The sequence below is a fragment of the Marmota monax genome, unplaced genomic scaffold (assembly GCF_021218885.2).
Source record: "Marmota monax isolate L192 unplaced genomic scaffold, Marmota_monax_Labrador192_F-V1.1 WCK01_AAM20220418_F8-fsc00036, whole genome shotgun sequence".
Lineage (NCBI taxonomy): Eukaryota > Metazoa > Chordata > Mammalia > Rodentia > Sciuridae > Marmota > Marmota monax.
In genome coordinates, this window is record NW_026694491.1 from 5,774,916 (window position 1) to 5,802,568 (window position 27,653).

Genomic DNA, 27,653 nt, shown 5'->3' on the forward strand with positions numbered 1-27,653 from the left:
GATGGATTATAAATAGCCTCAATAGACAATGTTCTGCTATCTAATTACTATTAGAAAGAATGGCTTAAGATTCTGCAAAACACTATTTTTGATAGCTGTCCCCAATATGTATCTCCTAGCAAAAATAATTTTAAAATAAAGGATATGTACAATGCTCTTTAAATTTATGCCTGAATATTCTATTGTTTTCATGAGTGGGACTTTTTATTAATTGAAGTTAAAAGTTTGTTTTACCCCCTAGTATGGTTTTGATGTTTGAGTATTTATTAAACAGTTGGCACCTCATTTAAATTTTATTCATTTGAATAATTTTTAAAGTTTACATATTTAGGTTTTGAAGGTACTCAAGCACTTAAGATTAGCAAATACTATTTTTCTATATTGCATTGCAGTAATTATTTCTCTTATTTGTTTCTTGTAATATGATTGAACAGAACTTTTAAAGCAATGTTGGTAGTATTGGTAATGATGGAATTTTTTGTTTCAGTTCAGATTAGTAAAAGAGTATTTCTAGTGTCTCTCCTTTACCAACCATGTTGTTTTGTGAGAAATACTTTTATTGCATCTTTTTTTATATCTTTATTAGTACAAATCATTTTTATTGAATTTTAACATCTCTTTACAAAATGCAGACATAACTGCTGAAATGGATCATGTCATACATACCTTTTTGCATTTGTGTGGGTGAGGTTTTCATTTGTTTTCTTTTTTTACGTGTCTCTGCCTTCCCTCCCTACCACATCAGTCATTCTACCAGGGGAGCCTGGGCTATAACGGTGTAGGAATTCTTTCATACTTTTCTATATGTGCAAACAATCATATAGAGACATGTATAAACACATATAGGGACTTTTTTAGATCAATATCAGATCATGCTATGCAAACCTGTCTGCATCTTGCTGTTTTTACTCAACAAAACCTCAGAGAAAATCCCTCCTACACTAACCGAAATTGCTCTGAATATTTCTTTTTAATGTGGATTCCATGGTGAGGATGAGGATATACTATTTTCTAGTTGCTTTATGCAAAGAAACAAAGCTTCTTGTGAACAGAGGTTTTGCATTATATGAAGGTTTTTCTGTACCTACAAAGGTGCTAGAATGTCCTCCTGGTATATCATGAGCAGTTAGCAAATTCTCTGAATTGAGCTCATAGATGGAAGCAGGGTCCACCTCAGACTGCCATCTCGGTAGGTCATGGAATTTGTATTATTTAAACAAAGAGCTGAGACTTTCAGGTAAGTCACTAATGGCCATAAGGGCAGAAAATATCTTGCAATAATGTGATCAAGAGATGGAATCATGGGCTGCGGATATAGCTCAGGTGGTAGAGTGCTTGCCTCACACGCACAAAACCCTGAGTTCAATCCCCAGCAGCACATACACACACAAAAAAACCAAACCAACAAAAAACAACAGAGAGAGAGAGAGAGAGGGAGAGAGAGAGAGAGAGAGAGAGAATCAGATGCCTTTTCAACCTTATTAAAAGAATCAGTCCAGAGCTGGGGTGCAGTTCATAGTGTGGTGCTTCCCTGGCATGTGTGAGGCTCTGGGTTTAATCCCCAGCACCAGGGATTAGTTTCCATAATGATGAAAGTTGCCATGCTGGTTTAAAAAAAAAAAAAACTTTACTCAAATTACTAAATTCTTCTCTTCTTCACCTGGAGAGTAGTGGTGAGCTGGTGAGGGGAAGTGCTTTGGGGGAAGATGATGAGGATCAGGAAAGAAAGCTCTAGTGGTTGTTTGGGTGCTAAGTGTTTTTTTGAAACATCCCAGGCTAGATATAAATGGTTAGTTTATACCAGGGAACCACAGATAGGTAAGCAAATTACATAAACAGCACTGACCGACTACTTCTTCCCACTACACTGGACTGAAGTGTTGCCCTTAACGTTTTTTTAATGACAAAAGAAAAAATTCTTGCAAACTCTTAATCACTTATCAGAGGCCTGAGTATATTCCAGGATCATATTTTTTTCTACCATTCTCTGTTAGCACCAAAGTTAGCTGTTTTTCAGATTAATAAGAGAAATAAAATTTGACTATACCTACATGAGAATACCTAAGAGTGTGTGTGTGTGTGTGTGTGTGTGTGTGTGTGTGTGCGCGCGCGCGTGCATGCGTTTTGATTCCATGGAATGAACCTAGGGGCACTTTACTACTGAGCTACATCCCCAGTCCTTTTTATTTTTTATTTTTGAGACAGGGTCTCACTAAGTTGCTTAGGATCTTGCTAAGTTGCTTGAGGCTTGTTTTGAACTTGCAATCCTCCTGCCTCAGCCTCCCAAGTTGCTGGGATTACAGGCGTGCACCTGGTTACCAGAGCATCTTTTATACTAAATTTATTTATCTTTGACTCGGGGCAGGGAGAGCTCATAGGAAGGCCCTGGCCCAAGACAACAGAAAGTGACAACAACCAAATAACTTTAAATCCATGAGTTCTGATCAGTTATGACTTGAAAGCTTGATTCTTTTATTATTTATCACTCATTAAATGTTCTGGCTCCCCTTGATTAAATGTTAAATCATCTTAAGTGGTATGGTTCTTGCTATTTGAAATGGCAAAGTGTAAGGGAAAAGGGAAAGTGGCCCATTTCCTTGTTAATGTGACATTCAAATAAAACACATCGGTGCAACAGACAGGTCAACTGGCTGCTGATGGGGACTCTGTACAATTATTCATAACACAAGAGCCATAATTAGGGAGAAAATGTCTCCTTGCAGCACCACTGAGATTGCCGGGGAGGAATTCCATTCTCCCACAGGGCAGGGCTGGTATGTGCATCAGAAAATGCTTGAATATGCTCATCGCTTTTTTTCTTGCATCCCAGGACGGGAGCCCTGGCTTTCCAAGGGACCTTGCTTGCAACAGTCCCTGCCCATATTGGTTCTCTCTCCATCTCTATGACATTGCTTGAGGCCATGTTGATAGGAGAGTTGCTAGGAGAAGCCTGGACACATTAGGATGAGGAACCGCAGAGCAAAGCTAAATTCTACAGTGCAGCCACTTGTAAGGAATCTTGTGGACCATAAGTCTGAACTTAATTTCTCTATGCTTTAAAGTTGAGATGTAATTCTACTACATTGAAAATCCATCTTTATGCAGGGCTTGGTGGTGCACAGCTGTGACCCCAGAGACTGGAAGACTGAGGCAGGAAGATCTCAAGTTCAAGGTTAGCCTGGGCAACGTATTGAGACTCTGTCTTAAAATAAAAAAAGAAAGGACAAGTGGTGCATGCCTATAATCCCAGTGACTCTGGAGGCTGAGGCAGGAGGATTGCGAGTTCAAAGCCAGCCTCAACAATTCAGTGAGCACTTAACAATTCAACAAGAACTGCCCAGTGGTTAAGTGCCCCTAGGTTCAATTCCCTACATCTCTTCCCCTCACCTCCCAATAAAGAAGTCTATCTTTTCTTTACATTCAGTTATAGAAGGTCATCTTTATGTAGCTCCTCAAGATGACAAGCTCCATGTGAGCAGGACCATGAAGTGACCTGGTTATTTCTATACTCCTAGCACCTTGCAGAGTGGTGGCATCTGGCAGACACTAAGAATTCACAGATAAAATGAATGGACTCATATTTCATTAATAGATATTTTAAGCTCAGAAGGAAGTTAGCATCTCTTATGCAAAATGAGGCAATACTATAGAAGTAAAGAAATTAAAATCTTTCCTCTTACCTTATCTCTGCTGCTTCGAATTATCTGAATTTTAGGACATTTTTTAGCTCCATAGGAAACATCCAGCCAGTTTTCTGACTGCCCTGAATTGACACAATCTTCTTGAAAAGTACACCTAAAACAAACAAAAAAGACACATCAAGACAGCACCCCCATACATGCATTAGTTACAACTTTCTCATACTTGGCTTCAGTACAAAATGCTTTGTACAGTGGATTATTGATTTAAGCGAGAATAGGAACATGATGCTGAAATCATGAAAAGCAACAAGAAAACAGTGTTTTTTTTCCCCCCATCATGTCTAGGAGTAGAGAACAAATGTCGACAACACGCTGAACTTAGACTCCTGAGCCATCTCTCAAGTTGACATTGCCAAATACATCCAAAGCACATCCATTCTCAGATTCTGAAATAAAGAGTTCCTTTTTAGAAATACCTATCAAAGAGAAGCCCGAGAAAGGGTTTGCACATTGTATAAATTTTAGCTTTGCAGTTCATTCCCAGAATGTCTCCCTATTCAACTTATTGGGCAATTTGTGCTGTGTTTAGAAAAAAAAACAATAAAGCTACTATTTTGTGCTTTGTAGGATGATAATTAAATAAAAATATTTCAAGGGCAGAGTCTGCCCAAGAATTTGATAAGACATTGCACAACCATCTGCTACATAACATTTGTTTAGACAGATACCAAGTTATCTTAAAAGATATGGGTGAAACATTTTTCAGGGCCACTTTTCCAGGTCAGCCTCAGACGATGACCTAAAGAAGTCTCAAGTGAGGCCACGGCCAACTACTTTGATACACAGATGCTCAGAAGCTGAGAAGGGAGATCACTCGCTTGCCTGGTGTGTAGGTCACTGTAGGTCACACTAGCTTGGGGAAAATCTCTATCTCACCAGATGGGCCACCAACCCAGCAATGAGAATGAACAGCGAGTGCCATCTTGTCTTCAAGTGGCAGAGATATTCCACTGAAAAGTATCAAAGAAACAATAACACATTTCTGATGTGTAATCCACCTCAAGGTCAAAGGTTAAAATGAAGAGCTGGTGAACCAAGGACAGGGAGTTTTGTTCTTTTCTGAACCACTGAGCTACACTTTCAGTCTCTTTTCTTCTTACATTTTTTGAGACAGAGTCTTACTAAGTTGCTTAGGGCCTCGCTAAATTGCTGAGGCTGGCCTTGAACTTGCAATCTTCCTGCCTCAGCTTCCCAAATCGCTGGAATTATAGGTGTGGGCCACCAAACCCAGCTGGAAGTTTTCAAAGAAACTAACACATGAATGGTGAGACCAAAAAGCAACCAAAGGATGACTATATTCATTTCTGGGAAATTCTTGAGTGGATCTGAAGGGAACGAGGTCTGATGGGCCAAAGAGTGTATCTGACTTCAAAACAATTTTATTTCTTCTTCTTCCTCTTCTCTCTCTCTGATTCTTAAAAATTTAGGCTTCGTTGCTTCAGGTTTGAGCTCTGAGCTAATTTGAATATGGCAAAAATAGAACAGGAAGTCAGTGAGTTTCACTAAACATCACACTTGAGCACAGTAGGTTAGAATGTCGTCTTCTGACATTTTGGGGAACCCCACTCCCAGGAGCACATCTGTGTCCCAATTCCCCCTACCTCTGGGTCGGTTCCTACTCCAACATCATTACCAAAAGGGATTTTCATTAGCAGTTCTCCAAAGCCATAAATTTATCTGACCCTTGATGGCTTGCTCGTCCGTCACGGACATTAAGTTCAAATTAAACCGTCTCTCATGTCAGGGAGAGTTTGCAGCACAGGAACGAGGTACTGCTGCATTGAAACAGAATGACGAGGCGGCTTCCTTATTTGTGTCTAAAAGAGATCATGACTATCAAAAAACTCCCTGCCTCTCATGGGCACTCTGGTTTGTAGATGGCTCTTCCTCTACCTCTAAGGAAGAAAAAACAACAACCAAAAAAAAAAAGACAAAAAACCCCCTAAAGCTAATTCTAGAGAGAATGGAGTACAAATATTTTTTTGTAGGCTCTTAATGCTGCCTGGGAGTCAAGGCCTAAGGCTGCCAAAAAAACAAGTGTAAAATATTTCATACAAATAGTGCTGCGATTTGCCAATTTGTAGGCAGGAAACTGTAGTGCCACTGAGTTATCACTCCGTTTTCTGAACTCCTATAGCAATTCTGGTCGGAACCACACGTTTTGGTATTTAATCATATGCTGCCTCGAATTACAACTTAACTATTTCATATGTCTATGTCATCTCTTCCAAAGTAGGGCACTTAGCTCCCCAAAGGAAGGGTGAAAACCTTTTCTATTTCCTCAGCAGATCCCTCAGGGTCTGGCAGCATGATATGCAAATACTAGAGTTTCAATAAATATGTTTGAATGAGTGGAGGAAATATGAAATCTCTATAGGTCCTTTCAATTGGTGATTCTTTTTTTTTTTATGTCTAGAGTTTTGATTTATATCTGACTCCCCTTTATGGTAAAAGGAGTATGTTTAACATCAGCTAAAAGTTTGAATCTGAGAATCAGATTATTTTTAAATATTTTTTTCAGCTGTCAATGGACCTTCATTTATGTATATATGGTGCTGAGAGTCAAATCCAGTGCCTTACCCATACTAGGCAAGAACACTATCACTGAGCTACAACCCCAGCCCTGGTTTATTTTATTTTAATATTTATTTTCTAGTTGTAGTTGGACATAATACCTTTATTTTATTTATTTATTTTTACGTGGTGCTGAGAATGCAACCCAGGGCCTCCTCGCATGTGCTAGGCAAGTGCTCTACCGCTGAGCCACAACACAAGCCCTATTTTTTTTTTTTTAATATAAAGATAAAGGGGAAGGCTGGGATTGCAGTTCAATGGTAGAGCACTTGCCTTGCTCATGTGAGGGCATGGGTTCAATCCTCAGCATCACATAAAAATAAAAAGAATAAAGGTATTGTGTCCATCTACAACTGAAAAACAACCTATTAAAAAAATAAAGGGAAAAGAATAGATAATGAACCTTTCATATCCAATTTTGTAAAACAAAATCTAACCATGCTAAGTACCTAAATATAAATTCCTTATTTACATAAAAAAGGATGCCTCTGAGATTTCTAAATGCCCATTCCTTGCCTCTTACCAGTTTGAAAAAATTAAAAATTGAAAAGCAAAGCAAACCATGACACCAAGAATGTATAACCAGATGGTCAACCAACAACAGCATCTTATTACTCCTCAAACACTGCAGATTGTAAAGTCTTCACGACAGCACGTTCCCCACACGTTCACATTTCTTGAAGAGGGAGAGCAGATCTTATAGCTCCCACGTTTTAGTAAACAAGCCCAAGTACTTTGAAATAATTCCTTTCGAAAGCTATCACTCTCAGTCCTGCATATCCACAAATGCAATGGTCAGGCACATAAACTCTGAAGCCACTGCCCAAAGACAATTAAATTCTCATTGTCAGACATGACTCTTGGTGAGGCTGAGCCCTCGGTGAGGCACTCTCAGATGGGCTGATTTCTCCACTGGCTTCCTTTCAATTTCTTTAGGCCCTGGATAGGACGGAAATTGGATTCGGAGTAGCATGGGTAGGTTTTGGGAAAAAAATGGTGGAGATATATTTGTTTTCTTTGCTTATGCTATTACTTTTGCCCTAACCTCTCCTGAGGATCTGTCTTTTTATGCTTTGTGTTGCTATAACAGAATACCTGAGATGGTGTAATTTATAAAGAATAGAGATTTATTTCTTGCAGTTCTGGAGGCTGGGAAGTTCAAGGTCAAGACTCCTAGATCTGGTAATAGCCTTCTTGCTCTATCACCCCATGGCAGAATATGGGAGGGTGAGAGAGAGTGAGGGCAAGAGATTGAAATCATAGCCTCAAGTCCTTTACTTTTGTAAGTGACATTGATCCATTCATCAAGGTACCAACTCCCAATATTGTTGCACTGGGGTTTCAGTTTCCACATGCTTTCGTGGGAGCACATTCTAACTAGAATGTTCTACATCTAGCCTCCCCAATCTACAACCTTCTCACATGCAAAAGACATTCATTCCATGCCAATAACCCCTAATTCTTAACTCATTCCAGCACCAATTTAAAAGTCTTAAGTCCAGAGTCTCATCTAAATCAAATGTGGGTGAGACCCAAGGAATAATTCATCTTAAGGCAGACTTCTCTCCAGCCATGAGCCTGTGAAATTAAATAAGTTACATGCCTCTAAAAGATTCCAAAACAGCGATGAGACAGGCTTAAGACAGACATGACAACTAGGCTTTTTTGAATCTGCTCTTCTAAATATTTCCAGCCTCTACCCATGACCCAGTTCCAAAGCCATTCCCATGTGTTCAGACATTTGTTACGGACAACAGCCCTCCAGGGGTGCTCCACCACTGAGCTACACCCCCTGTCCTTTTGATTTTATATTTTGAGACATAGTCTTGCTAAATTGCTGAGGCTGGCCTCAAACTCATTATCCTCCTGCCTCAGCCTCCGGAGTACGTGGGATTACAGGCATGTCCCACCACATCTGGCTGTCTTAGTTCATTCTGTGCTTTTACAACAGAATTCCAGGTAACACTGGGTAATTTGTACAAAACAGAGATTTCTTTCTTATAGTTCTGGAGCTTGGGAAGTCCAAAGTTGAGGGGGGCTGCAGCTGGCAAGGACCTTCTTACTGCATCATCCCATGGTGGAAGGTGGAAGGGCAAGAGAGGGAAGGGTGAAGATCAAACTCCAGCCTCAGTCCCATCATGAGGGGGGAGTCGTCATACCTAGTGCCTCCCATGAGGCCCCACCCCCAACACAGTTGCACTGGAGTTTAAGTTTCCAACACACATTTTGTGGGATATATTTAAGTCATAGCAGGATCTCTCCAAAAGCCCTAGGATTCCACTGGATATTTTATTTTTCTAGTTCCTATTTCTGGCTAGATCTCATGCCGACATGATAAGAGTCAATAAGTAGATATGAGCCCATTTCCAGACTAAAAAAGAGAACCTGCCTAAATGCAAAGAAAAGATCACCCGAAGAAATGCCAAACAAAACTTAATTTAGAAACAAAAAAGCTTTCACCTGGTAAAAAAATACTTCATGGGGAAATAAGTGCATGAAACTATTTAAGCAGGGCTGTCCCTACAACTAGTTGGCTATAAAATCTGCTGTGGAGATCAATTTATTCAAAATAATGATAGTTTGATATTATCACTCATCTATAAAAGGACATGAATCTTCCCCTCCCCCATTCCTAACTCAGAAAAAAAGCATGTTCCAAACACATACAGGTCCCAGATGATGGTCATGGAGGTTCCAGGCCCTTGTTTCTATGTTTGCTGTGTGAAAATCAGAGAGTATTTTCATACAGTGAATTTGTCTCCTGTGTACATGGAAATCTGTGACTCGTAATATCCCTGAGTAACTACCCCACCAAACAATGGCACCGAGGGAATTTTTCTCTATAACTGGCACTGTCCTGACTATTTACAATTAGTTCTCAAATAACATGAGAACAGAGGCTCAAAGACATACAGTAACATGCCCAGGTCACTCAACTGTCACACTGCACAAGTCTGACTTCAGAACCACATACTTGGCCACCGGGCTGCCTGGCTTCCTATGAACCCTGACCACCATTTAATCAAATTAGAGATAATCAGAGTTCCCACTGGCTTCCTGTAACTGGAGGGTGGGGCTTGGCTAGGAAGAGATAGGGATGGAGGGGCCACAGGACCAGAGAACAGAGAAGGAGAGACAAACCTCCAGGAATGAAGAGGGTGGCAAGGATCTGGGAGGGAAACCCAGAGGCAAGGATTCTAAGAGGCTTTAAATTTCCATCCATCACTGGTAACACAAAACATCCAGCTAGAGGTTAAAATTCCAGGCAGCCCCAGACTTATAAATCCATTGTGCTCCAAAAAAGAGATTGCTGGTAAACCATCTGTTTACAATATGGAATATATTTTCCCCCATAGAAATAATGTTATAAACAGTGATTAGGTTTCCAGGTTAGGCCACAAAACCTATTTATCCATAATGTAGCTTCAATACTATATATTTGCAATAAAAGAATAGCAGAAAACAACGAGTTTGCAGTCATCTGCATTATATAGCAGTTTTTCCTCTTCTTTACTTATTTGTGTTTCTGCTCAGCTGGTAGTCTGGGAACGGTGCCCAGCTGGATCGACTTTTAAATTTATTATTACTGTATTGTATTTATACGGCATTTCTATTTTTTAATGGGCATGGCTTAAATTATTAATTGTTTTCATGCCAACAAAAAAGGACAGGGAGACCCACCTTGGAAAGAGGCTGAAGCTTCAGGCAGGTGAAATGCCCATGAACTGGGCTTGGGGGACCTTGAGAATCTGACTCTATTAGGCTAGAATCTCTCAGTAAAAATTTACCACTTACTCAACCTTGAAATAGAAACTCTGAACTCAGAAATGTAACTTCTACTTCCTGCCACTAGAATTCCATCAGCATCCTCTAATCCAATTGTTCACCAGGAGCAGACGGTCCCTGAAGGAATCTGATAACTAAACATCAGGTAATTGGCTTGAATGTGGGGGTGAGTGTGACCTGTTCCGAAGATTCTTCACCGATATAACATCAGAAAACTTTTAATGAGAAAACCATCCAGCTTCTCCCTCTTGCAGGGAATGGGGTCCACGCTGGGGGATGGTTTCGCTACGAGAGCATTCCAAGGTCTTTTGCTAAGTGATTTGAAACAGATGTCTGCATCTTTAGCAAAGGGAGGAATCAGGTGGCCTCTAAAATTGGGGGACTTCTCATTACAATTGCCAATCTACGAGATGAAGAAACCAAATTCCACAGAATGAAAGAGAACAGGAAGTCACTGTGACAAACTAAACTCTGAATTAAAGGTCCCCAGAATCAGGAAAGGGGAATGCCAAAATACAAGACCAAAATAACTTGCTAGGAGAGCTGAAAAATTGGATCTTCATCGCTGGAACCGTAAGTCAGTCTACATGATACAATTATGCTAATAACAAAGACAATTTAAGAGATTTTTTTTTTAAAGCAGAAACATCTAACACTCTACGCAATGTCTTTTCACATGATTTTATTCATTTATTCTTCACAACAAACCTATGAAGTAGCTACTGTAATTGTCCCTGCTTTACAGATAGGGGAAACTGAGGCATAGGAAGATCCATATTGCTCTCCTGAGGTCACAGAGTTAGTAAAGGGAAAAGTTGAGAAAAAAACCCAGGCATTGCAGTTTCCAAGTCCATGTTCTTATCTACCCCATATTGCCTCTTGCAATAAATAACATCGTCTGAGTCCTTCAGCCTTAGTCTGTTTTGTACCGCTATGACAGAATGCCACAAACTGGGTAATCTACAAAGAACAATTTTATTTCTTACAGTTCTAGAGATGTGGGTCCACACCTGTCAAAACCCTTCTTGCTGTATTATCCCATGGTGGAAGGCGGAAGGGCAAGAGACAGCACACTTGTGCAAGAGAGCAAGAACTTGAATTCTCAGTCTCAAGCCTTTGATCACTGACATCCATTCACTTGGGAAGGTGGAGCCCTTCTGACCTAAGCCCCTCCCCTTAGGCTCCACCCACAATACTGTTGTGCTGGGAATGGAGTTGCCAGCATATTGGTTTTGGGCCATGCAAAACTGCAAAAAATTAAATAAGTTTCTCTGCTGCAGGTCTCCTGGGAGGCTTAACTATGCCCTGTGATTTTGCAAAGCAAGAATGAGGCACCATCTTCAAACTCTTATGGAGGGTTGTTTTGAGGAAGTAAAATTTCTAGTCATACACATTAGGAAACACTGCCCAATTTTGTTTAATGAGCATCAGTCCATGTGACAGGACAAGTTTGAAAACTTGGTGCTTTTTTTTGGCTAATTGAGTTGGGTAACTCTCATACCCAACTGATCATGGCTTGTTAATTCTAAGCATCTATCCTCTGCATTCCATCTCATCCATTACCTCCCTGGGCTCCACAGGAGTCACCCAAGGCCTCTCATCTTCCAGCCTCCAGTGCCTCTAATCAGTCTCCACTCCCACCATATAATCCTCAAGCACACAGCTAATCATATCACCCCATGCTTAGCAATCTCCAGTGGCACCCTTGGCTTGCACCAAACCCCTTACCTATGAGACTTTCACGCCTCAGAGTCACAACAAACCTATGAAGTAGCTACGAAACCCTCCTCTGTTTACCCCAGTATGCTCTGGCCCCTGCCTTCCTTTGCAAACTCACCTCTGGGAAATAGTGGACTGATGAGTCTGCCTCGTTGCCTAGACAGAAAACCCCTAAGCACACGGATCTCTGATATCTGCACACTACCAGGCAGAGAGCAGGCATTTGATAAATACTGCAGTGCAAACATGTCAGACCTTCCAAGCATGTGATGCTCCCACTGCCTGGAATTCCCGAGGGCTGCAATACTTGTGTGAAACCACATTCCTTGTTCAAGGGCCAGTTCAGTGTCACCTCCCTTGTCATATCTTCCCAGTCTCCAGGCATGCTCCCAAGTAGACACAGCACATTCATTAGAAGACTGCCTGTGTCTCTGACTGGCCTCCAACTCTTCCCAAGGAGAGGCCTTACATTTTTCACCTTGGCATGCCCCTGCCAAGGTTCAGCACCTCACCTGGCATTTACCCAACAAATATTTACTGTGTGCCCACCTGATGCCAAACACTACACTAGGCACCAGGGACACGTGATATGTATAAGCCAGTTAAGGTCTCTTTCCTCAAGAGTTTACAATTACATTCTAGGGAAGCACACAGACAAAACCCACATAAGCTGACTATCACTTTAATTTCAAATTGAGGTAAGTCTTCTACAGAAACCAAAAATGTAGTAGGAAGGAACCTAATTTAGACAGATTGGTCAAGAAACATTGCATTTCAGCTCAGAGGTCAAGGGTGAAACCCATGTAGTCACAGCAAGAGGGGTGAGAAGAGCATTCCAAACAGAAGGAACAGCATGTGCAAAGCCTCTGAGCTCATGTACACACAGTGTCTTCAAGGAACCGATGAAACAGATCAGCCCGGATAGAACCTAGTGAAGGCAGGAGAGATTGGTCCCACCACTTACAAGCTGGTGACCTTGAATAAGCCAAGTGTCCTCTCAGTGTCTTAGGTTCTTCATCTGCAGAAATGCAAATAATAGTCTCCACCTTCTGGAGTTATTATAACGAGTCAGTAAATGCTACTAGTCGTTATTGTAATAAGGGCAAGTGAAACAGAGAATTTCAAGTAACAATTTGGAAGACATAAGCCCAACAATACAGAATGGTAACAACAAGAAAGGGACTTGAGTGGTAAGGTTGGCCAGATGCCCATCTGTCTTTTCTGTGCACAAGGCAGACACAGCTCAAGGATTCTTGGAAGACTCTTAATCACAGTGCTCCTTCCTCCCAGGACTAAGGAGTTCTTTGGGGTCTCCTCGTGGGCCAAACAGCAGCACTCAGGGCACTCATTTGTTGCCTGGCTGCTTCCCACATCTAACCTCTGAGCGTCTCCAGGGCAGAACTGCATTCATCTTTGTTTCCCCCAGAGCCTAGTACAGGGCCTGGCCCACGACTGGTATTCAACAAAGGTTAGCTGAATTGGATTAAGAACTAAATTTTAAAGTGACTAAATTCCTGTCCATGTCTCCACGATACCGGCAGAAGTTGTTTCATTGATTTGTGTTCACTGGGTTGGCCTGTTAACTGGTGTGGTAGAAAAACCAGCCTTTGTCTTGAAATTTGGAGCTATTTAGCAAACATAGACTGAAACACTCACACAAAAGGGATTTGTGGCCTTCGCCCCATGTGGTTCTTTAGTGGGTGATGAGTATACTAAAACTTGGCATTTTTTTGTTTCCAAATGCAGACCATGAACAGAAGAACTTAGAGGAGGCATTTAGGAAAAACAGGCAGCATGGAAATAAATATGGGAAAATAAAGCCTCTTGAATCAGGAAAGTCTGGGTTCCCAGCCATTTTCCCATATGCTCCCTGCGTCCCTGGGGGCACGCTCCTCAGGCTTTGTGGGCCTTGGTCTCCCTAGCATGGAACAGGGAACAGTGACATCACAACCCCCCCTCCTCAATGCAGTATCGAATCCCCCCTTGGCCTTGCAGAAATGGTGTACACTCCACACAGCAGAATCCAAACATCCAAACATGACAAAATGTTACAAAAGCAAAAACCGAGACCCACAGGCAGACTCCCAAAACGCAGACCTGAACATTGTGCTCAACATGGAGGAGCTGCTGGGAACAGGGTAAACGCTAGGTCACAGGACGAGTGGAAACCTCTGAGAAATTTTTTAAAAAACCAATCAATATATACTTATGAAAGTGCCTACTGCCTGAGATAAGGTCATTTCAAAAAAAAAAAACCTATTCCATTAAAACATGAATTTACTAACCGGGGTATTCTTAATGGTGCTTGTTGGAAGTCAGAGAGCATCAATTAAAGAGATGGTGCAGATACAGACTGGGGTTTGGATGCTCAGGTCTGAGGACCTCCGTTGCCAGTTCTACCAAAGGACAACAGCAAAAGAGCCAAACTGTCTTTGGAACAAGGTGAGCGTTCTCCCAGTGTCAGACATTCCCTTTGGATGCCTACTTTGCAATAAGTAGGATACATCCCAGCCCCTCTAATGGTTAATGAAGACCTGGGGGGACCTAGGTTGACCCCAGTGCTAGAAGTTCCCCCAAACTCCTTGCAGCATTCGCAGTAACCCAGATGCATGGGTTCAGCCTGTGCCAGGGTAATTCAGTAGTGCCCCAAGGCCGGAATAGCATGCTCCTCTTTGCTCCCCACTGCTTCCACCCCACAGACAGTTGTCCTAGTTGCTTCTACACAATTAGTTGGCACAATGGGGTCCTCATACAAGAAGGAGGGGCTGTCCCCAGATCCCATTATTATTATTACCGCTGTCATTAGAGCTGCACTGGACCATAAAGAAGTGTCACTGCACAGACTTCAAGGCTGAGATCTGCACTAGGACGCATCCCAGACTGGAGAGAAAGGAGGAACAGAGGTACACGGAGGATGACCTTCCGTCCCCAACTACCCTCCTGGCCACTCAGCTGAATATTGCTGCCACCTTTCAAGTGGAAGAGCTCCACAGTGGAAGGAATGTGCTCCTTCAGGTCTTGGCTCAGATGTCCCCTTCCCCATCAGGCCTCCCTGAGCCCTTTGTGTAAAATCGTTGCCCACCCGGCTCCAGCCAGTGCTGCCTGTTCTCTTTCTTGGCTCTCTTGCCTTCATTAGCACGGACTGTCATCTGATACGTTCTTTATTGATTTTTGCAGTGCCCATCGTCCCAAATAAATGCCCACTCAGGATCTCAGAATGTCACCTTATTTGGAAACAGGGTCTTTTGTAGATATAATTAGTAAAGGACCTCAAGACGACTTTGGGCGCACAATGACGGCCGCCTTTCTAAGAAAGGAGAGAAAGATCTGGACCTTCACAGGGGATAAGGTCATGAGACCAAGGCAGAGATGGAGTCATCCTGCTATGGCCAAGCAACACCAGGAGCCACAGGAAGCTGGGAGAGGTGAGGACAGATCCTCCCCTGGACCCTCCTTGGCCCTGTGGACACTCTGATTTCAGACTTCTGACCTCCAGAACTGTGAGAGATAACTTTGTATTGTTTCAAGCCACCAACTCCGTGACAACTTGTTTTGGCAACCCCAGGGAGCCAGAACACCGGATAAGAATGACCACAGTGAATTTTGGTCTGTGTTGTTCACTGTGGGTGCTCAGAATCTTGTGTGCAGGACACGATCTGACCCCATCCTAGGTGCTCAATAAAATCTGTTAAATGAATGTATAGATGCTTAAAGCTCCAAGGAATAGAGGCCTCTGCAACCCAAGGAGACCCTGAATTCCACTTTTTTAGGTCCATCACTAATCATGAAAGGTCATTTGGGCCTTTTGCTCCAGGCTCTCTCCTCTCCTCCATCTGCCATGAAGGATGATGTCTTTCTTGCTGCTTCTTCCCTTTCTTACACTGGGAATTGGAGCTAGGCCCAGACTTGAATCCTAGTTCCACTACTTGTTTAACCTCTGGTAGGTGAATAACGACCCCCCAAAGACGTCCCCATCCTAATCCCTGGGCCCTGGGGCCATGCTACCTTATGTGGGAAAGGCATTTGGCAATTGACAGTGAGAATTTGGGGTCATCTCTGTGGCCCAAAATCACAAGGATCCTTATAAGAGGAGGAAGGAGAGTGAGTCAGAGAAGATGTGAGGGCGGATGGTCCAGGCCAGGAGGGATCTGCAGATGCCTGGAAGACGCAGGAAGCGCCTCAGAGCCAAGGAGTGCAGCTGGCTCCTATAAACTGGAAAAGGCAAGGACACGGGTTCTCTCCACAGCCTCCAGAAGAAACACAGTCTTTGGCTTTAGTCCAGTGAAGTCCCTTTCAGACTTGTGACCTCTAGAAGTTCAAGGCAAGAGCTTCACACCATTGAAGTCACCAAGTAGGTAGTGATCCATTACAGCAGCAGAAGGGAACCAAGCACAGCCTGAGCCTGTTTACCACCTGCAAAGCCCGATGGCAACGGTGCTGGCTTCAGGGGTACCAGGAGTACCAGGGGTACCAGGGTACTGTGCTCAAGGCAGGCCCTCGGTGTTGGGGGCACTGCAACTGCCCTCTGAAGCATGATGGGCTACCTGCCAGCCTTTTTTATGGAGGACCCCCCAGCAGTCCTCTCTGTGGCCCACAGCCCACCTTTCACAATGTCTGAACAGACTCACTAGGGCTTCAGAAGAACAAAACCGGCCGGGCACGGTGGCACACGCCTGTGATCCCAGTGGCTCCAGAGCCTGAGGCAGGAGGATCATGAGTTCAAAGCCAGCCTCAGCAAAAGCAAGGCACTAAGCAACTCAGTGAGACTCTGTCTCTAAATAAAATACAAAATAGGGCTGAGGATGTGGCTCAGAGTGCCCCTGAGTTGAGTTCCGTCCCTTGTACCAAAACCAAAACAAAACAAACAAACAAAAAACCCCACAAGCACCGTGCACCATGGAGAGTCAAATTTTAGGGCAACGGCAGCCCTGGTGGGGAGGGTCCACTCACAGCTAGTGATTGGCTCTGAGGGGCTCCAGGAGGGAGAATCTCTTAGAGACCTCAAGACAGGAGGGCAAGGCCAGGGGCTGGAATGTATCCACAGCAACCATCAACACGGGGAAACACCCAGATCTCCATTTCCTCTCCCCTGTGTAAATCCCTCTGCCACCCTGGACCCTTCAGCAAGTCTGACGGGCAGATGATCGTCCAGTCTGTGGGGAGGCCAGTTGAGGAATGATCCCTTTCACAGTTTCACACGTGCAACAGCCCAGCAGTAGCTGATGACCTCAAAAAAGTTACCAGGGGCTGCCTGGGTCCTCCCACTATCACCATGGAAGAAACAGGTAGTAGAATGGGGGTGGGGGTAATGTCAATTGATACCAGTAATCAAGGGGGGCATCCAGATACCTCATAATTAGCCTGCCCAGAGGCTTTTTCTCCACCTTGTGCAGGGGTGAGGCATTGAGAGATGGGACAATAAAGGCAAGAGTGGCCACAGGGCCCATTTTCTGAAGAGGATCCATCCTTGAACCCACTGTGTGACTAAAACCAAAGTAAGCTGAACCCTATGGTGGCGTTGGGAGATGGGGAGATGCATGAAATTTGGAGAATTGGCCTCCAGTAGAAGACTCAGGAAGAGATGTGAGATAAACCCAATCTTTTACAAAGTTCAGTGGAGGGAAGCAATCCCTCAAGGATGGGGCTCCAGTTCATCTTCTGCATTGCCACCCAAGATAATATTTTGAAGACACAATTTTTTTTAAAGACACAGCCCTTTGCCTAACACCCACTAACAAGTTCCAGCACAGACTAATAAAGTCTAAACTCGGGGGCCCCTCACATCCTGGTCCCACCCAGCAGCCTCATCTCCTTCCTTCCTTCCTTCCTTCCTTCCTTCCTTCCTTCCTTCTAGAACCTGTGTCCTGGGGACAAAATCCAACCCGCCACTCCCTAAACAGACCTCTTGCTGGGCTGGTTCTTCTGTCTGAAGGGCCTTCATGGAAGCATGCCCTCTTCTCTTGGTGAAAGTCTATTCAGGCTTCAAGGCCCAATGTTTAAGGCCACCTCCTCTCTGAAGTCTTTCCCAACCTTGGGGACAACTAATGGACCTCCTGTGGCTTCCCTCATAGATAATGTCACTTTTAGTGCTGACTGAGAAGCAGGCACTGTGGCTGAGACTTCAAGCACACTATCTGATTTCGCCCTCTCAGCAGCCCTCTGGGGCAGATGCTATCACGATCCCTCCTTCATAGATGAGGAGATTCGGCACAGAGAAGATAGGAGGCTTGCAGGTTGCCCCGAGGCCGGACTCCACTCTGAGGACAGGCTCTCTTCAAGCTCTACTTGCTCTGCTGTACGGCTCCTACTGCCAGTGTGGAAATCTGTGCCCCGTGTGTTGTGCATCCCAAATGGGCTACTCTTCCTACTTCCTACTTGGTAAGTGACATCTCTGTCCCTGTGGTCACACAAGCCAGACACCTGCACTCCTTCCCCTGTGAGCTCCACACCCAGGTCTCTGACACCTCTCAGAAGCCCCTCCCCACCAACCTTGGGTGCCCATCCTTTAGACTGTAACCTAGGGCCTCATCCAGTGCTTGGGACTCAGGAAGAATCGGGTGTGTGGTTGGGTATCACTTTATTTTCTTTGTGAGGTCTTGGATCAAGGAAGAGAGAATACATCTTCCAGAAAAACTGTGGCCACCTTGGCATTTTATTTTTCATTTTATGGCCCTGTTTTCAGAGTGTCAGACTCAAGGGGGAATTCAGTTAATCTCCGAGTCCCGTCAGCGCTGTCTTCCAAATAGCTCCTGAATCTACCCACTTCTTCCCACCACCACACTATCACCCTGAGTCGACCCCCGGACTCCTCCTGGTCTACACCCAGATGCTAACTGATCTGCGGTGCCTGGTGACATCCAAGACCATTCTGTACCCCAGGTTCTAAGACACGGCCCATCTGTTCACTCTTCTAAAGTGATCCCTGCAGAGGCTCCCCGTGGTCCTTCCAACAAAATGCACAAGACCCTTCCTCACCTCCCCGACTTACCAGCCCCCTCATCTCCCAACACTCCTGTTCTGTGTGCTCATCCACGCTGAGCTCCGGGGCAGGCTCTCTCGGTGCTCCTGGCCTTCATCCAGACTTTCCCAGCTAGCAGCCCTGCCCCCTCATTACCTAGCTTCGGTGTCCCTTCCTTGGGGGAGCCCTCCCTGACCTTTCAAACTTAGATGTTCTTTATGCACCCCCATGAAATCCTAGGCTTCCTATTATACCAGCCCTTATTATACTGTTTCATTCATCTCTTTTACTTGCTGATAGATTGGATTATGGTTCCCAATTCTTCAATCCCTCCTGTATCAAGATTACACATCCATCCTGCCCTTTGCCGGTCATTTTGCAACATATCCTGCTAGGGGAGGTCCAATGTATTTCCCGACTCCACTGATATTGGACTTGGCTACGGGGGTTGCTTTAGCCGTGGAATATCAGTAAACATGCCGTGAGCAGAAGCTGTGAGTGGGTTAGATACTTTATCTTGGTGTCTTGTCCTTCTGCTGTCTGATTCTGTGGTCAGAATTAGAGACATACAAGGCAGACCTGAATGCTATCTTCATCTTGACAGAGACCCCATGTTCCTCCCCACAGCTGACAGGTGGACCCATGAGCAAGAAAAAGAAATGTAAATAAATTCATTCTTATAAGCCACTAAGAATTTGGGGAGTTGTTTGTTACATGGCATTACTGAAGCAGAAACCTGACTGATACACTTATCTATATCCTGCACTAGATTACAAGCTCTATATAGAGAAGAAAGAACTGTATTTCCAGCTTTGAGCACAGGATTTAGCACATTGTAGTTGCTTAATAAATGTTCGTGATTGGATATATGATTAAGTGAACAATCAGGCCATTGACAGGTCTGTCTCTCCGCTAGAATTGAATTCCTTAAAGCCAAGAATGGCATCCGATTTCTCTCAACAGTACCTAGCTATCTCACTTCCCACATTGGGCTCTTGGTAAGTATTCAACAAATATTTGTTGAAATTAAATAAATTGAATTTTGTGGGCTGGCTTGGGAATCAATTCTTAATTTATGACATTGTTTCTATGGGAAAATGCACTCTGCGTGCCAAACAAACTTGCAAATGAACTTTTGGAACCTCACCCGATCATTGGTTCAGGATTGCCAGTTTTGTGGAAATCCATAACAGAACACATGTGCTGTGCTTTGCAATATGGGAGAAACTGAGAAACTGCTTCCAAACCCAAGATATTCAGCCTGCAAAAATTCACTTTCCACCCACACGCACAAATTCAGCACAGGTTGGATTTGAGGTTCCAACAATAAAATACTAGACTTTTTAGAGCTCATTGTTTACCTAATTGCTTTTTATCTTGCTTATACTAGGTGCCTATTCTTAACACTGGATCAAAAGGAAGTTAAGATGGTTTTCTAGCCCCCCCATCCACTTTCTAGACATGTATACAAGAAAGTTCAACCTTCTCAACAGAGAAAATAAATTATTTTTCTAAATAAATCTGTGACATTTAAAATAAACACAGCTCTACAGTTATAAGAAAACATCCCCCTTTAGAATTCCTAAGTTTGAATGGTACTGGGAGCTTAATATGAGTCACAGATCTGAGGCTTAGTTTCATTTCATCTTGGGCCAGAACCAAGTGATCTGACGTGGCTGTGAAGGGCCACCATCACTCCATGATTTCAGAATAGTTTCTAATACTTAAGGCACAGGGCTCAAACTGCCATTGGCTCAATCGACCAATCACTCAATCTACTTCACTCATTTAACATGTTTTGTGAGCACATTATGCTACATTACACATTATGCTACATTATATACACAATGTATTATGTATACATATACATTATATACATATACATAATGTAGCATAAAGGGAGAGGCAGAGAAATACCTTTCAACAAAGGGAGAGGTAGAGAAATAGGGCCAGTCGGGTGAGGTGGTGCGCATCTGTAATCCTAGCAATTCGGGAGGCTGATGCAGGAGGATCGCAAGTTCAAGGCCAGCCTGGACAACTTAGTGAGACCCTGTCCCAAAATAAGAAAATTAAAAGGGCTAGGGATGTCGCTCAGTGGTATAGCACCCTTGGTTTAAATCCCCAGTACCACAATAAACAAAAAGACAAATAAATAAATGAGAAAGAGAGAGAAAGAAAGAAAAGAAGATCACAGTGATGTGCCATGGAAAAAAATAAAAGCAATGTATGTAAAGGGAGGCTACTTAAGATTGGGTAGTCAGGGGAAGACAGATGTGTGTTCTAGGATCAGGTAGTCAAAAAAGAGCCAGCCATGGCAAAACCTGGGGGAAGAACATTCTAGAATGAGGAAACAGGAAGTCCAAAGGTTCTGGGGCAGGAACATGCTTGGCATATTTGTAGTTCCAAAAGCAAGTCAATGTGGCCAGGGTAGAGTGACAGAAGGAGGGAGTGGCAGGAGAGGTCAGAGAAGCAATGAAAGACCAGATCACATGAAGCCTTGTCTGAAGTGAGGGAGTTGAACTGAGCCCGAAAATGCAAAGCCAGGGGTGGTTATTAAGCTGGGGAGTGACACTTGGGTTTTAAAAGAGCTGCTCTTCTTGGAGAGAACTGGGACAGGGCAGGGGCAGCAGGAAGCAGTCTTTTCTAGAAGCTGCAACTCCAGAACAGCCCACATGCTTCAACTTCTTCTCTGACGTCTCCTTTCACCTTTGGATCTTACTCAAAAGCAGCTCTCCCCTGACGACCCAGCTTCCCCATCCCCTCGGGGGCTGGCTGCTTCCTCTCCCTTGTGGAGGGTGTCCCACTTGAGTCTCACTGCCTCTTCTCTCTTTCTAGCCCACCCCCAGCCTCAAAGCCCTGCCAGCAGACTCCACCCCGCACCACTCCTTGTGGTTCCCATCCACAGACCACCCCCTCCGGGGCCACTTCCCTCATTCCTTGACTACTTAGCTCTTGGCTCTCTTCAGTACTGTTCCCACCCTCCTTCCAATGACTGCAATTTTCCCACAGGGGACTGATCCATAGAACACTTAGTGGTGACCCTTTCAGATCCTTGACCCCTCTCTGCCAATGATCTCATCTTTAACCCTACTTCAGTGACACAGCCTTCTTCTAGATCTTTTCATTACCAATGACTGCATCCCACCATGACCTCAACCTTGAACCCCCCACTGTCTAGCCCCTACTTTATTTCTAGTTCTTCAACCACAGTCTCCAGTGCCTTTCACTTCCTTTGGCCCCAGTGCATCCATCTCCCCTCCTCAGCATCAGGGTCAATATCCATCTCAACATCAGCATCCATGCGTTACATGTTCCCTCATATGTTGGCCCCATGCCTCTGGCTCCACTTCAAAGGCAAGACCACTAATGAATGTCAAGGGGGCTCTAATGCTGCCAAGCAACCATGCTATATTTCCCTACTCTGTTCTCTGCCCCCATTTTCTGTTTCACTCCCTTTTCCTCTTTCCTCAAACCTCCAGAGCCTCCTCCCCCACTTTGCCGTCACTGGTCAAAAGTCACTGAAGATGACGTAAGCTATGTGAAGACAATGCACTTGCTTCTGCGCATTCCTGTACCTAGGCTCAGCGCCTCACCTTCCCTCCCATCACCAAGGAGAACTGTCCATGGTGCTGTCTGAGGCTGACCTCCCTGCAGCACCCGAGGTCATATGACCTCCCTCCTGCAACATTCTACTGGAATTACCCCAACAGTGCAAAAATGTACTCTTAGTTCATGTATCTTTAAAACTCTCCGAATTCCACAATCTCCTCTAGCTTCTCCATTTTTTTTTTCCTGGTACCTGTCCCACTAAAGTTCCTCTAAGGAGTTGTCCCTGCTCTCGGCCTTCTTTTTTTCCCATTTTCTTTCATAGCTTTAGTATCTCCCCAAACAGACTTTTGTCACAGTCACCAACCATCACCTGGTACGTACAATAGGCCAATTCTCCCGGGGACCTCTTGGCAGGGTCTGGCACAGTAGATGGCTCCCTCCTCCTTCTCCTGGGCTTGCAGAGACCACTCCTTTCCATTTCTCCTGTTCTCTTTCTGTCTGCTCCCTCCTCATTTCCTTTTCTGTTTCCCTTCTTTTACCCAATCCCTAAACATTGCCGAACCTCCATGCTCAGTTCTCGAACTTCTCTCCCCAATCTACACTCCCTTGCGGGTCTGCTCTTCAGGCATCTGTAACTACCATTTTTCATACCACCAACTACCAAATTCCTGTCACCAGCTTGGACACCCCCATCAGCCCCAGACCTGAGTTTGTCCAACAAATAGTCACTATCTTACATGTGGTTTTTTAATCCCCACCACCATCACCAGCATCACCGAATTATCTGCTGCATGGAGCTCTACAGATACAGAAAGGCCCCCTAAATGGAATGGATCTAAAAGATTATGGCAAGACTGCTTCAGTCTTGTGTGGAATGATAAAATGCTGGCCATGATCCGTTAATTTCTTAAACTCTAGTCTTGGGCAAACGACGAGAAGAAAAGGTTCCTACCCAATTACAATTATTCATGAGAATTTTCCTGGGCTGCTTCTTTTGTCTGCCAGTGACTCTTGACAGAAACAGCCCCGTAAAGGAGCTATAGCAAAAGGGGAGGGCGGTCACTTGTCTGGTGGCTGCTTGGATTGTGACTTCCTCCATGAACTCTTAATTAATTCCATCCCCATATTTTTAGTTTCTTCCCTGAACCGCTAGCTTACATGATCTTCCCCTCTCTCCCTTCATTTCTCTTGGCTTCCTCCTCCATCATCTCCCCAATTTGCTTCCTGGGCCTCTTCTCTCTCCCCAGCTGCCCCCTTGTTCAGCCTTCAGCATCTCTCCACCTGCTTGACTCTTTCTTATCCCTTTTCACCTTTCAAAACGGAAAGCACCAAACTGACAGACACTGTTATACGTTTTATTCCCCCCCCCCTTTCCTGCATGAGCTGCAGCTAAGGCTCTCTCCCTCTTGCTTCTATAGCAAGCGCGGAGTACTGGGTTGCCATGGCAACAGCGGATCCAACCAGGCTGGTCCCAGGGACGCTAAGAACTGCCATGGCGAGGAAGCCGCTCCAAGTCGCCCCTGAGCCTAGATGGGTCGTGTACATCGTAATTCAAGACCAGGCTGGGCAGATTCTGCCTGGAGACTAAGATTGTACATCAGGCCCACGGCTGTATGGTGCACGAGGAGACAACGCCATCAATAATAAAGCTTCCACGGGATGCACAGAATACATGACATGATGAGGATTCATTTGAAAATTTTCAAGCATCCCTATTCTTTTATCTTCTCCAAGGGAGAACCTTTTGCCTCTCTCTCTCTCTCTCTCTCCCCCTCCCTCCCTCCCTCCCTCTGGAGTCTCGGGGAACTCTCTAGAAAGTAAGAGCTGATCTGCCTGCTCTGGCTTCTCCCTCATGATGTTGCACACCCTCTCCCTCTTCCCTCCCCTCCTTCCAATTCAGTGGCCTGGAGTGGCCCAGGGCAAATGGCTTGGTAGCACTGACATGGCTGAAAGCATCTTCTGGGATTAATGAGGGTTGCACCATGAAATTTCAGTTCTGGAAGAGATCTGTCCCCCCAGGTTACTGGAACGGATGGTTAAAGTAGGGCAACAAGTGTCCTGCTGAATAACACTCTTGAAAAGGCACCTTAGGGAGAAAGAATTCAGGAAATACCTTTGTAGCGAATGGCACCAACCGCAGTGGGGGTCTGCTGCTGTTAAGCACTCTGAACAGGATTTATGTTTACTGCAGTTTGCAACACGAATTCTCCTCACCTAAAAATAAAGATGACAGTGGTTCAGGTGGAATTATAAGCAACACCAAAAAAAAAAAAAAAAGAAACCCCAACCCTATAACACCTTATCTGATGAAAGCTACAAGAGTATATTTATCAACTTGAACTCTGAATGTCTCCACAGTGGTATCAGGCGACAGGTCTCAAGTTCTAGGATAGGATGCAGTTGTGTAAAAATCACCTGGGGAGCTTTTGAAAGTATGTACGGTGAGCCCTCTGCATCTGCAGATTCCTCATCCACGATTCTCAGATTGGAAATATATGGGAAAAAAAAATGTGTCTGAATGGGGCGTGGTGGCACGTGCCTGTAATCCCAGCAGCCCTAAGCAACTTAGAAACTGTCTCAAAACAAACAAAAAAATGTTTAAAAAGGGCTGGGGATGTGGCTCAGTGGTTAAGCACCCCCAGGTTCAATCTCCAGTTCCACCTTTTCCCCCAAAATGTGTCTGTATGTGTTCAGTACAATTTTTCTCATAATTATTCACTAAATAATACAGTCTAATATCTATTTGCATAAGATTGACATTATATTAGGCATTGTAAGCAATCTAAAGATGATAAAGTATATGGAAGAATGTGTGCAGGTTATATGCAAGTTCTATACAACGGACTTGAGTAGTCGTGAATTTTGGTATCCCAGACAGTTCCTGGAACAAATCCCTGGAAGACACGGAGGGATGACTAATTCCCAGACTTCCCTGCCACTGAGATTCTCACCCGTCTAAGGATGGAGCCTAGGAATTTGTGTTGAGCTCTTCCAAGTGAACCTGGCCTGCGTCTGGGTTCCTGAAGGGCTAATGATGATTTCCACAGGAATAACGGAATCAGATCACCTGGTTTTCATTCAGGAACAGTCAGTGTGTGATTGATGGCATTTTGGAAATAAGCATTTGGGAACAGCAACTGGCTCTGCCCCAGAGGATCAGCATGATGATGGATATGGAAATGTGGAGGTCAAGATCAGGCCTCCCTCCTCCCTGACACAGATAGCTCCATCACCGCAGTTCCCACCCTCTCCACTGGAGGTGAAAATAAAAGAAAGAGGGAAGTATTCAAAGTACTTCTCTGCCCCTAAAGCTGTGTCTCCTGTTGTCAGGACACAGGTGCCCTCAGAGTGGCCTGTACTGGGCAGACCTAGGCAGCTGAGATACCTTGTCAGAGTCTCAGAGCACCTGAACGTCCCATGGCACATTTTTGAAGTCAAATACTACAGTAAGTAGTAAGGAAACTTGTGGAGCTCATTTTGCTGGGAGGCTGTCCATGCTGAACTTATAAGTAACTACCCAAGATTAGAGAAATGAAGAGTTCTAGAAGGGGTTCACAAGGGAAACGGAATATCCTGAGGAGGCTCTCTCAGTAGCAGGGTGACTTCTTGGAGGACAGCTACACCCTTCCATTTCCTGGTGCTCCACCCGGCTGACAGATGCAGCCCACCGTGTCTGAGCCAGAATGAACCAGAATACAGATATTTCCTTGTCGCTCACAAACATCTTTTAATTCTGAGGGGCTCTACTAAGTGTCATGTAACTGCCTCCAACCTTGCTTCCTCATCTGTAAAATGGTGATGGTACAACCTACTTTGTGAGGTTACCACAGACACTGTCAGGTGATACTAAATAAAATGCATCATAAATATTGGCTATGGATATTATGTAAAAAAGGATTCTATCGACAAATTTGAAATCATAGACTAAAAAGTTAAATAGGTTTCCTTAGCACAGGCTTCTGAGATCCTTAACTACGCTGAGCACCATGGGGGTACAGGAGAGTGAGTGACAGCCGATCACAGGACCACTTCCGCTCAGAACATTCAGTGGAATATGAACCTCCTGAATGTTCTTTGAGAACGACCACTCAGTGCATTTAAGTACACAAATAAAGCTCTATGTAAAAGACAGTACACTGTAAATATTGTTTTGTACCTGCTCTCTAACTTAGCAACACTCTATTAGTGACTACTCCACATCAATGCATGTATCTCCACTGGATTGTGTTTAATGGACATATATTATACCACTTTATGGATTTACCATGGCTTATTGTTTTAGCTGTATTCCTGAAAGTCTAGAAAAGGACATTGCTTGGGTTCTGTCTCTCTAGGGGTTACATTTGCTCAACCGGAGTCAATCATTAAGACCTCGAGCAGTAACCCTAACATTGGAATCATCAGTTTGGATGCACAGATGAAAACTCGCCAGGACTTAAGACTTGAAGTGACCAGAATCTAGAACTCTTTACCTTCCAGAAAGTGAGGCCCTGTCAACTACTGGTGGCATCTAGAAACTACTGGTTTCCATCTAGAATCCTGAGTCCTGGGGTTCTGTTACTGTCCATGAGGGTGGCAGTGGGGATTTATGAGTCATCTGCAATATTTCAAAAAGCTAAATGGAAAAACACACACGGACTAAGCCAGAACTCTGATGTCTTTGCTTCGGGGGTTGGAATTTTATCAGCTCTGTGTGGTGGCACAGCGAGTTCTCTGGCTGGCAGTTTTGAGATGCCCTGGATAAATAAAGCCCAGGAATTGAAATGGTTACTTAATATACACAGTTTGTTGAATAGACAAAAATCTTTCAGATATGGGATCCCCAGGAAGAAGCATAGAAAGAGGTGTTTGAATGGTGGGTGGCACAAGCTGCCACAGAAGACTGTAGTGAAGAACTGGTTTGCAATGTGGTTAGTTGCATTTATGAATACACCCAAATGGGACTGGCTTTGGAGTTTGAAATGTGGCTGTCTCCATGTGGCCATTTTGACAACATGACTTTCCACGTGCAAAGAACAATAGGTCATTTTGAAGAATACCAGAAACTATTGAAGTGTTGGTGCACCTACTGTGACTTCAAAAGGTATGTGTAGACCTCTATCTCCCTAAAATGATTGAAAGAAAACAAAATGGAAAATGGGGGTGTGTTGAGTTCATCAGCTATAACCATTAGGCAATTATTTAAGTCTCCTTGATCTTCTCTGTACTTTTCAAAAGGCCATAGGTTGAAAAGACCATGTCAGAACCACAGACTTGGAAGTTGACCTCCTTTATCGTGGGCTTTAGGAACAAGGCAGAGTTTGAATTCTAGCCCCATAAAAGACTAACATATAAACATATCCTTGAGCTAATTATTTAACCCCTCC

At 44.1% G+C, this 27,653-nt stretch overlaps 1 protein-coding gene across 1 annotated transcript in view; it reads right to left on the reverse strand.

Moving 5' to 3' along the window:
- The window catches only part of Plxnc1 (plexin C1), a 144,878-nt gene that overhangs the window by 85,511 nt on the left and 31,714 nt on the right, over positions 1 to 27,653 (reverse strand). The window contains exons 4-5 of the mRNA XM_046419305.1: positions 24,401 to 24,501; positions 3,681 to 3,795 (exon numbers count right to left, since the gene is read on the reverse strand). Of these exons, the coding sequence (XP_046275261.1) occupies positions 3,681 to 3,795; positions 24,401 to 24,501 (216 nt within the window). The remainder of the gene's footprint in view (positions 1 to 3,680; positions 3,796 to 24,400; positions 24,502 to 27,653) is intronic.